Below are 12073 nucleotides of genomic sequence, written 5' to 3'. Positions count from 1 at the left end.
TGACTTTTGTTCCTGTGTCAAATTAAGAGAGAAAAATCTCACCATAAACTATTTAAGTGAAGATTGACAAAAGACTTTATTATTCGAGACAAAAAATTGTTATTTTAGAAATGCTGGAGATAGTCCTTCCCTCCAAGTGACCTAATTATAGCAAAAACTGCTGCATGCTAAATGTGGGTGGTGAAAGAGTGGCAAGAGGGCTGGTCTTTTCTCTTTTTTTTTAAGTATGTTACAAATGTTTGGGGGTAAAAAACATATAAACATTCTACAGCCAGAGACTGAGCATCCTACTGATTAATTTTAAATCAATTATTTTGTTTCACAGCATAGCTGCTGCCCAAATCTCTTTGTACAGAGTGTTTTTGTAGAGACGCACAACAGAAATTTCCCTTGGGTGGCATTCTTCACAAACAGGTTGGAACTATCTCTTTTTTAATGTTCATTCAAAGCAAAACTGTTAGAAAAGTATCACATTATTTTCCAGTAGACAAGTGTCCCAGTGACAAAAACCACATTCTTATTGATCTCGTCAGAGACCAAGGCCTGAATGGGTAAGGGAACTAAACTACGTTGTCACCACAAGAGAGATTTTTCTCTAGTGTTATGTGGGGAAAGCTTGCCTTGTGGCTTCCAGTGCTATACCTGTTCTGTGGAAGTATGGGCCTTGTCTTCAGAACTGTCCATTGGCAATCATTTATAAGCATTCTATTCACTGCACAAAAAATAATTGTTCCTTTTAGTATATTTTCCTAGTGGGTTGGCTCAGAGAGAGAGCATGAGGAACTTGCCATTACCCTAGGTCTTGCAGTCCTTAGACAGAATCATTCCAGAGAGCTAATGTGGTTCCATTAAAACCTATCCTCCAGGAATTCTTGCAGGCCACAAAGGCTGTGGTTATACAGCAAAGAAAAATCCACGGAAGGCCCGTGCCAGCCGACTGGGGTTGGGGCTGTGCGGCTATTTCATTGCTGTGTATACTAATGGGCGTGGAGTGGGAGGGTCCCAGAGCTCGGGTTCCCACCCGAGCCCGGAAATCTACACAGCAATGAAACAGCCCTGCAAGCCCAAGTTGGCTGGCATGGGCCAACCGCGGATTTTTTTTTTTTTTTGCCGTGTAGACATGACGCTGTCCATATCCAGTGTATGGTATTCCAGGGTTTGATTGATGGTACGCTGTAGTTAGTGAGACTAGACTACTTCTACTGCCATTCAGACACTTATATGGATTTTTAGCTGAATTTATGTAGACATCAGAGAGAGTTGTGTTTGACCTCTGCAACCCAGATCCCAGGACCTGATAAAAGTCTGAGCACATCCTAGGTTTTTCTAATAGAACATTCACAAGGGGGTTGCACACTCTGTTGCTTCTGAGGCAGAGCACATTGCACACAGCAGGGGCTCCTGGTTGCATTCCTTCATTTCCCACCTGCACCCCTCACAGCTCTCTCTGTGCCACCCTCCCTTCACCCCACTATTTCAGGAACCCCCTGCAAGTAGTTGGTGGCAAATTGCAAACACAGTACAGAGGTAGATTCAGTTAATAAACATATTAACTGACAGTGTTTTTGTTTCCTAGGCATGTGAAAGCTGGAACCGAACTCACATGGGATTATGGTTATGAAGCTGGAAGCATGCCAGAGACAGAGATCTCCTGTCAGTGTGGGGTTCAGAAGTGCAGGAAAAAAATATTATAGAAAAATGTTTACAACTACCCCCACGTCCATGTAAATTTGAAATTCACTTGCAAAGGACTATACTTTGTGCAGCAGAATTACAATTCTCCAGTGGACTCATACAAGCCTGTGCGCTAGACTAATTTAATCCCTTCCAAGTAAGGGGCCTGTGCTGATGAGATGTGTGAATCTGATTATTTTTAAATACGCCACTGCTTGCTTTTTCGTCTGTAGCAGAAGAAATGTGTTTGTCATAAGCAAAAGCATAAAACTGTACCTAGGCTATTTCTTTGCTCTGGGCTTGTTTTTTCTCATTCAAAAATGGAAGTGAGTGGCATTGTAGCTAATAAGACGTAAAGCAATGTTTATACAGCAGCCTCAGTCCTTTGGGGTTTTTTTTATTTTTAATTGATTGGAACTTGACTTCTGGAGAAAATATGGAAAGATCTGCTGTGTTTGACTGCTTGTAGCATCTTCTACAGCTTATTTAGTACAAGCTGTAGTCTGTTATGAGTCATAAGTATGAAACAAGCCAGGCCTATGCACCTTCCCTTAGGCATCAGGGAATTTTGTGAGGGAATAACTTATGGTCTGAGTACTTTAGCTCTGAGTCAGCTCTCAGCACCACATGCCTTTGAGCCAGAATTGCTTGTTGCTGTAGAGCACAACAATATATGTAATAATTTTCAACTAATGACTTGCAGGAAGCTTTAGAGTAGCAGCCGTGTTAGTCTGTATCCGCAAAAAGAACAGGAGGATTTGTGGCATCTTAGAGACTAACAAATTTATTAGAGCATAAGCTTTCGTGGGCTACAGCCCACTTCATCGGCTGCATAGAATGGAACATATAGCTAGAAGATAGATATACACATACAGATAAGTTGGAAGTTACCATACAAACTGTGAGAGGCTAATTAGTTAAGATGAGCTATTATCAGCAGGAGAAAAAAGCTTTTGTAGTGATAATCAAGATGGTCCATTTAGACAGTTGACAAAAAGGTGTGAGGATGCTTAACATGGGGAAATAGATTCAATATGTGTAATGACCCAGCCACTCCCAGTCTCTATTCAAACCCAAGTTAATGGTATCTAGTTTGCATATTAATTCAAGCTCAGCAGTGTCTTGTTGGAGTCTGGTTTTGAAGCTTTGTGTTGCAAAATTGCCACCTTTAAGTCTGTTACTGAGTGGCCAGAGAGGTTGAAGCGTTCTCTTACCAGTTTTTGAATGTTATGATTCCTGTTGTCAGATTTGTGTCCATTTATTCTTTTGCCTTGAGACTGTCCGGTTTGGCCAATGTACATGGCAGAGGGGCATTGCTGGCACATGATGGCATATATCACATTGGTAGATGTGCAGGTGAACGAGCCCCTGATGGCGTGGCTAATGTGACTAGATTCTATGATGGTGTCACTTGAATAAATATGTGGACAGAGTTGGAATCGGGCTTTGTGCAAGGATAGGTTCCTGGGTTAGAGTTTTTTGTTGTGTGGTATGTGGTTGCTGGAGAGTATTTGCTTCAGGTTTTGGGGCTGTCTGTAAGCGAGGACTGGTCTGTCTCCCAAGATCTGTGAGAGTGAGGGATCATTTTTCAGGATAGGTTGTAAATCTTTGATGATGCACTGGAGAGGTTTTAGTTGGGGGCTGAAGGTGACCGCTAGTGCCATTCCGTTATTTTCTGTATCTTCACACTTTCTTGGCAACTGTCTAAATGGGCCATCTTGATTATGACTACAAAAGTTTTTTTCTCTTGCTGATAATAGCTCATCTTAATTAATTAGCCTCTCACAGTTTGTGTGGCAACTTCCAACTTATCTGTATGTATGTGTGTATATATATATATATATATATATATATATATCTTCTTACTATATGTTCCATTCTATGCATCTGATGAAGTGGGCTGTAGTCCACGAAAGCTTATGCTCAAATAAATTTGTTAGTCTCTAAGGTGCCACAAGTACTCCTGTTCTTTTTGCAGGAAGCTGTTCCTGGTCCAGGGGAAGTTCAGGTTTTCAGTGTTGTGTGAATTCTTGCCACAGTTTGCTCTTAAACTCTGCACAAAAAATGTCATAAGAATCTGGTGATTTAAAAACGGGTCATTTGTGGGACCTGCTCTATCTCGGTAGTCCCTTGACTGAATAACCCCAAATTTGCATCACACACTGTTCCCCAGCTCCTGATACTGCACATACTTTTTCAAGGTAGCCTGCCTGTGCCATCTGGATTTTACAGCAAATTGAAAATGCAGCTGTAAACAGAAACTCCATTGCAAGTTAACTTATTGTGTGTGGCTAGGTGCCATTCCATAACCCTACAGTGACCAACCGGGGCATTGGCTGTGCTGCTCAAGAAGGGGAGAGAGGTTCTGTTGGAAACCATTGTCCCTATATTTGAAATAGAATGTTTTTCAAAAGTTATAGTTACAGCAGAGAGACACTTTACTATAGTACGTAAAGTAAAACTCAGTGGGGTATCAAGACCTGCATAGTTTCTGAAGATGAGAAAAAAATAAATCCCCTAATTACAGCTATCCTATGAGGAAAAGTCTAAGAGAAAATCCTGTAATGAAAAAGGCATCTTCAAAGATAACCTTCCTAAGAGGGATATTTGCCTATAGACTTGTAAAAAAGCTTCTTTCAAGTTGAAAGGGACAACTTTACACCAGTCGCATGATGTTGCTAATACTAACCCGAAGTGGACTGTATTTAGGTAAAGACAGCTGTGACTAATAAAGCAGCTAGAACATCACGAGGCCGTTACAAGTGGAGAATAAAGATTCTCCTGTTTCTGCTAGCCAGTCCACTATACAAAAAAAAGCTACGAGGAGTAAAAAACCCACGTCTTAAGATACATCTGAAGATGTGGGATTTTTTACCCACGAAAGCTTATGCCCAAATAAATCTGTTAGTGTTTAAGGTGCCACCGGTCTCCTCGTTTTTGTGGATACAGACTAACACAGCTACCCTCTGATAAAAAAAAAAAGTGCTGTTTGATTTCCTGCCTATGGTGTGAAGAATGCAGAAGGCTGGCACAAGGGTAGACTATGAGACTCAGATTAATGAATGTGGAGAGAAGTCATTTAAATTAAAATGGTTGGGAATGGGTATATTTGGACAGTATGTGTCATGGACAGTTTTTTAGTGAGTGCTTTTGTGATATTCACCAAACTATACAGGAAGGAGAATGAGCTTGTTGTCCTCTCCCTCAGTCCATTGAGGGGGCTTCAGTTACATAAGGTTTCAGAGTAGCAGCCCTGTTAGTCTGTATCCACAAAAAGAAAAGGAGTACTTGTGGCACCTTAGAGACTAACAAATTTATTTGAGCATAAGCTTTCGTGAGCTACAGCTCACTTCCTCGGATGCAGTGATGAAGTGAGCTGTAGCTCACGAAAGCTTATGCTCAAATAAATTTGTTAGTCTTTAAGGTGCCACAAGTCTTCCTTTTCTATTTACATAAGGCTGCATATGTTAGACTAAACTATGGTCTACTTAACTCCAGCATGCCAAACAACTTTCAGCTATGTGTCTTGTGTACATAGACAGGAGAACACAAATCACTGATTAGTCTCTTTGCCACGACTGAAAAGTTCACCAATGTGTGTGCAAGTGAAACTCCAGGATAAGGCCCTGGAAATACAAATCATACCATTCTTGTAGGAGAAATGCTAGCTTTCTATTTATTTTTGCTGGGGCAAAAAGGAAGTGTTTATTAATTACTTGTTCACAAGTTAATTTTTACAAAATAGACTTAGGGCCAAATTCTGCCCTCCTGTGATAAAACCTGATGGATATTGACTAAGCCAAAGCTACTTCAGTGGTTCACCTTGTAGAATTTCTGCCAAATATTCCCTCAGGAGTGAGGATTGGGGTGTGGGGGCATTTACTATATGGAGCTCTCATGGCAATGGTAGTGTAGCCATGCCACGGAATAGGCCTTTCTAGATGGGTTTCAGGTGTGGGTAGGCAGATGGAGCCTGGCTCTGTAGGGGGTTTTGGGAAGGAATCTCTTTCTCTGGCTGGAGAGCTAACTGGATTGTCAGCTCCAAAAGTTAAAAAATCAGAGGACTGGCCCCAAAATAATAAGATTTTCTTTTAAAATGTTCTTTGATTTTTGAGTTTCCCATGCCAACCACCAACGTGCAGGTGAGAATTGTTGCCAACGTTCCAGGTTTATAGTGAGTAAGGTGATTTTGGCCCCAGCTAAAGGAGCTCTCACACCAGGGAGCCCAACTCAGATCTGGGCCCCATTGTGCTAGGCACTGTACAAATGCATAGTAAGAGATGGTCCCTGCTCTGAAAGGTTTTACAGTCTAGTGCAAAGCATAGTGGTCAGTTTGACTTGGGATCTAGAATTGGGACTAACCAAACTTATATAGAAGCTACCAAACAGTCATTAGATGGAAATAACTTTTTAATCCCTCCTGAAACTGGGCAGAATTGAAGCCAGTAAGTGAAGCCAGTTCTCAAAATTGCATCCTCCATACAGTGTGACCTCTTGCACTGTGCATGAAAGGTCATGTTGACTGGGCTGTTCTCATGCTGATGGGAGCATTCCAGTAGTACTGGAAATGAAAAGTGTCTGGGACACTTAAATGCCAAGTGGTCTTTGGGGGGGGGGGCGGGGTTTGGGAACCCCTGCTATAACTCATTAGCAATGCCCTGAGGCATCAAATCCCCATTGATACTCAAATTACAACTAGATTTCTGGAAAGATAAGTTTATTACATCAAGTTCTGACCTTTTAGGAGCTTATATAAGGATCTGGAAACAAGATTGCCAACACCTTGCTCTCAATTTCAAATACAATCTAAGGGCTTGCCTACATGGAGAAATTGACCAGCAGTTATTCCAGAATAACGAATCCACAACAGCTCCCCATGAGGACCCTCTATTCCAGAATAAAAGTGATTTTATTCCAAAATAATTAGGCTCGTCTACGCAGGAAAGTATTTTCAGGATAAGCTGCTCTATGTCTACACACACAAGTGCTTTTTTCAAAGTATCTGGTATCTCTAAATTAATCTATTTTAGAAACAGATTAGATATATATTGGAATGATGCAGCCTCATTTCGAATTAACTGTTCTGCTTCTAGCAATCATCCCACTGCCATCCCACACTGCACACCTGGGTTGGCCTATCTGTTTACCTTTGTGGCAGAGACTGTTCCAGGGTCATCTTGACCAGCTCTCACCTCCCTGTTTAAATACTGGCACACAGCTTGGTGTGGCTCTTTGTGATTCCAGCTCATAATCAGTTCACACACTCAGAGTCAGATACTATAGTAGTCAGGCCCTGTGCTTCCACCAGGACCTATAGGGAAGTACTGGACTTTGCTGGCCTCTGGGGACGGGAACATGTCCAGTCCCATCTTCCAGCAGTCATCGGAATGCCAAGACATCTGAGCAGCTAGCAAAGCAAAGGGAGCGATTGCACTCCTTGGACACACCCCATTGCCACAACAAAGCAAAAGAGCTCTGGTAGAATTATAAACATGCCAGACACATCAACAAGGCCTCTAGCAACAGTTGCACTAGCTGTGCCTTCTATGAGGCACTGGATTGCATTTTTGTCAAGGAGACCCCCACACACCAAACCCTGGCATATGTTGGACAGCACCAAAGACCCACCAGCCAACCATAGTCCCTGAAGGGGACCCCAAGCAAAAATAAATTGCCCGGGACAGCCAGGATTTCTTCAGCACACAAAATCCCAGGCCAGGGCCAGGGCCAGAGATGGCCCCCATATCCCAAGCCGAGACCCAGCCTGACAGTGCTTGGAAGAGAACCTCTTCCAGTAAGTAATATGTGTTATTCTATAATACAACCATATAGGGGGATTTAAACAACAGCTTTGATCTGGTCACTGCCATGTTATGCAGATAAGGTGTGTGACAGGTATTATCTTTTAGTGACCCAGCTTCCGTTGGTGAGAGAGAGAAACTTTTGAGCTATACAGAGCTCTTCAGCTGTGGGGAATGTTGCACAGATGAAAGTTAGGAGTCCCCCTCTGCCTACTCAGCTTTTATTGTATCCCGTTCCCATCCCCCCAGTGTGCTCAAAACAGTGCCTGGGCTGGAGTATTCAAGTTCTAATCCATTAATTTCTCTGAAATACTGAATCCCACAATCATTGACCAAATGTGCCAGCCCCCTCCCACACCTCTCCCTTCCTATGCTGCTTAATGCCCTTCCCCCACTGCATGGCAGGTATGTTTACTGTAGCAACAGTTAGAGAAGAAGCACTTTAGTAGACAGTTTATCTATGCTCTGTGCTTTTACCTACCTTTACATTTTAGGAGGTAAATTGCCCAAATTAGGCTAGAGACAGTTCAAAGTGCACAGAGATTATAAGGCATTCACAGCTATTTTTAATCACAGCCTCAGCAATAGTTAACCATTTGGGTTCAGAACAGTTATTCCAAAAGTCTGTTTATTTTGCCGTGCACATTGTGCTGATCTGCTAGTGTTATTACAGAGAACTTAAGGTAGAAATAGTGCTCTATATTGAAAGGCACACTGCCAGACAATGCAGCTTTATTGGGGCTGCCCTTCCACTCCTGCACCATCTGGTCTGGGTGGGGGAACCATGCCGGTAAATAATGGCACAGCATAACTTCCTGGTTTGCCCCTTACCATTGCGAACAAGATCCTTCTCTGCCTTTTACGGATATACCTCAGGATAACATCCTCCACTATAAGGACAGCCTGCAGAGATGCAAATGCAATTACTAGTGTGGCCCCTCCTGCTGCTTCTTGCCCACCATCAATCCAGCACCTGTACAGGGGTTCCAAACAAAGGAGAACTAAATTGGAAAAGTCTTACCATCTCCAAGCTCGCCCAGACTGGGAAAAGGCCAAGGGAACGGCATCATGAAATAAAGGAAAAAGCAACATTTTATCATTGTTGGCACAGATAAACTAGAACGACTTGTGCTCTTTCTCTGCTCTCCTAGCATTCAATACACTACAAACAGGAACGTTATCGTTGTCTGAATGTCTGGAAAATCTCTGGGGGGGCAGAAAGGGGATAAAGGAGGACAAGTTTAGTGCTCAAAAACTGCATGCCAGCAGAGGGAAAAGACTGAAGAGTGAAAGGGAAGATCTCCTTCAGCATGATACATAGGAGAGAGAAGCAGACAAGGAACAGGCTAAAGCACATCCACAAAGGAAAGGACATGCAGGCATAGCTACTGGAAATGATACAGACAACTCTGCTAGAGAACACTGTGGCCAACATTCTAACCTACTTAGCCACATCCTGCAGCCCTTTGAGAACACTGCACACTGGGAGCACCCCTCCACTTCCTCAACTACTACACACAAGCCCTTCCTTCATCATACTACATGACATTAAGAACAGTCACAACCCCCCACCTACACGTTTGTGACCCTATCAGCAAAAGCCTGGTTGCACTCAGTACTTCAGGCATGTTTGCCACAGTTCCACTGGTTTTAAGTACAGTATGTTCAATGAAGGTTTTTTTTATTATTTACAACTCAGTTTATTATTTATTCGTAACTTGGCTGAAAAATTGCATAAAAGCATTGCACAAAGCATAACTGAAGAAAGCACTCAAGGAGGACAGGTGAGTTCCCAGAGGACTGGAGAAGGGCAAACGTGGTACCTATATTTAAACAGGGGAACAAAGAGGACCCAGGGAATTATAGACCAGTCACAATCTACTTGCCATACCTGGAACAAATTATTAAATAATCAATTTGTACGTACCTAGAGGATAATAGGCTGATAAATAATAGCCAACGTGGATTTTTCAAGAACAAATCATGCGAAACTAATCTAATTTCCTTCTTTTGACAGAGTTACTGGCCTAGTGGATAGAGGGAAAGCAGATATGAACTATCTAGATTTTAGTAAAGCTTTTGACCAACTCCCGCATGACATTCTTGTAAACAAACTGGTGAAATATGGTCTAAATGAAATTAAGAACATACATAAGAACATAAGAATGGCCATACTGGGTCAGACCAAAGGTCCATCCAGCCCAGTATCCTGTCTACCGACAGTGGCCAATGCCAGGTTCCCCAGAGGGAGTGAACCTAACAGGTAATGATCAAGTGATCTCTCTCCTGTCATCCATCTCCATCCTCCGACAAACAGAGGCTAGGGACGCCATTCCTTACCCATTCTGGCTAACAGCCATTAATGGACTTAACCTCCATGAATTTATCCAGTTCTCTTTTAAACCCTGTTAAGTCCTAGCCTTCACAACCTCCTCAAGCAAGGAGTTCCACAGGTTGACTGTGTGTTGTGTGAAGAAGAACTTCCTTTTATTTGTTTTAAACCAGCTACCCATTAATTTCATTTGGTGGTCCCTAGTTCTTATATTATGGGAACAAGTAAATAACTTTTCCTTATTCACTTTCTCCACACCACTCATGATTTTATATACCTCTATCATATCCCCCCTTAGTCTCCTCTTTTCCAAGCTGAAAAGTCTTAGCCTCTTTAATCTCTCCAAACCCCTAATCATTTTAGTTGCCCTTTTCTGAACCTTTTCTAATACCTGTGTATTTTTTTTTTTTTGAGATGAGGGGACCACATCTGTACACAGTATTCAAGATGTGGGCATACCATGGATATATATAAGGGCAATAAGATATTATCCATCTTATTCTCTATCCCTTTTTTAATGATTCCTAACATCCCGTTTGCTTTTTTGACTGCCGCTGCACATGGCGTGGATGTCTTCAGAGAACTATCCATGATGACTCCAAGATCTTTCTCCTGATTAGTTGTAGCTAAATTAGCCCACATCATATTGTATGTATAGTTGGGATTATTTTTTTCCGATGTGCATTACTTTACATTTATCCACATTAAATTTCATTTGCCATTTTGTTGCCCAATCACTTAGTTTTGTGAGATCTTTTTGAAGTTCTTCACAGTCTGCTTTGGTCTTAACTATCTTGAGCAGTTTAGTATCATCTGCAATCTTTGCCACCTCACTGTTTACCCCTTTCTCTAGATCATTTATGAATAAGTTCAATAGGATTGGTCCTAGAACTGACACTTGGGGAACACTACTAGTTACCCCTCTCCATTCTGAAAATTTACCATTTATTCCTACCCTTTGTTCCCTGTCTTTTAACCAGTCCTCAGTCCATGAAAGGATCTTCCCTCTTATCCCATGAACACTTAATTTACATAAAAGCCTTTGGTGAGGGACCTTGTCAAAGGCTTTTTGGAAATCTAAATACACTATGTCCACCGGATCCCGCTATCCACATGTTTGTTGACCCCTTTAAAGAACTCTAATAGATTAGTAAAACATGATTTCCCTTTACAGAAACCATGTTTACTTTTGCCCAACAATTTATGTTCTTCTATGTGTCTGACAATTTTATTCTTTACTATTGTTTCAACTAATTTGCCTGGTACTGATGTAAAGCCTTACATAAATTACTATAAAGTGGGTACAAAACTGGTTGAAAAATCATACTCAAGGAGTATATATAAATAGTTCACTATCAAATTGTGAGGATGTACCTAGAGGGGTCACATAGGGATCAGTCCTGGGTCCAGTACTATTCAATATTTTAATTAATGACTTGGATAAGCATGTATACTTATAACATTTGCAGGTGAAACCAACTGGGAGGGGTTGCAAGCATGTTGGAGGACAGGGTTAGAATTCAAAAGGACCTTGATCAATTGGAGAACTGGTCTGAAATCAACATGGTGAAATTCAATAGAGACAAGTGCAAAGTGCTACACTTAAGAAAGAAAAACCAAATGCACAAATACAAGATGGGAATAACTGGCTAGGTGCTGAGGGACCTGGGGGTTATAGTGGATCACAACTTGAATATATATGAACCAACTATGTGATGCAGTTGCAAAAAAGGCTAAGATCTTTCTGGGTGGTACCATAACAGGAGTGTTATATGAAAAACATGGGACATAATTATTCTACTCTATTCAGCACTGGTCAGTCTCAACTGGAGTACTGTGTCCAGTTTTGCCACCACACTTTAAGAAAGATGTGGACAAATTGGAGAGAATCCAGAGGCGAGCAACAAAAAATTATGAAAGGTTTAGAAAATCTGACCAGTGAGGAAAGTTTAAAAAACTGGGCATGTTTAGTCTTGAGAAAAGACTGAGGGCTGACCAGATAGTCTTCAAATATGTTAAGGGCTACTATAAAGAGAACAGCAACCAATTTTCTCCATGTCCACTGAAGATAGGACAAGAAGTAATTTGGTTTAATCTGCAGCAAGGGAGATTTAGGTTCCATATTAGGAAAAGCTTTCTACCTATAAAGATAGTTAAGCTCTGGAATAGGTTACCAGGGGAGGCTGTGGAATCTCCATTATTGGAAGCTTTTAAGAACAGGTTATGCGAACACCTGTCAGAGATGGTCTAGGTCTACATGTTCCTG

At 41.6% G+C, this 12073-nt stretch overlaps 1 protein-coding gene across 1 annotated transcript in view; it reads left to right on the top strand.

Annotated features, from left to right (window-relative positions):
- Nucleotides 1–12073, top strand: part of LOC102932781 (SET domain bifurcated histone lysine methyltransferase 2) — a 98064-nt gene that overhangs the window by 40192 nt on the left and 45799 nt on the right. The window contains exons 14-15 of the mRNA XM_043545670.1: nucleotides 326–414; nucleotides 1577–1686. Of these exons, the coding sequence (XP_043401605.1) occupies nucleotides 326–414; nucleotides 1577–1686 (199 nt within the window). The remainder of the gene's footprint in view (nucleotides 1–325; nucleotides 415–1576; nucleotides 1687–12073) is intronic.

This window comes from Chelonia mydas, chromosome 1 (assembly GCF_015237465.2).
Source record: "Chelonia mydas isolate rCheMyd1 chromosome 1, rCheMyd1.pri.v2, whole genome shotgun sequence".
NCBI classification, from domain to species: Eukaryota; Metazoa; Chordata; order Testudines; family Cheloniidae; genus Chelonia; species Chelonia mydas.
This window is presented reverse-complemented; position numbering and strand designations above follow the sequence as displayed.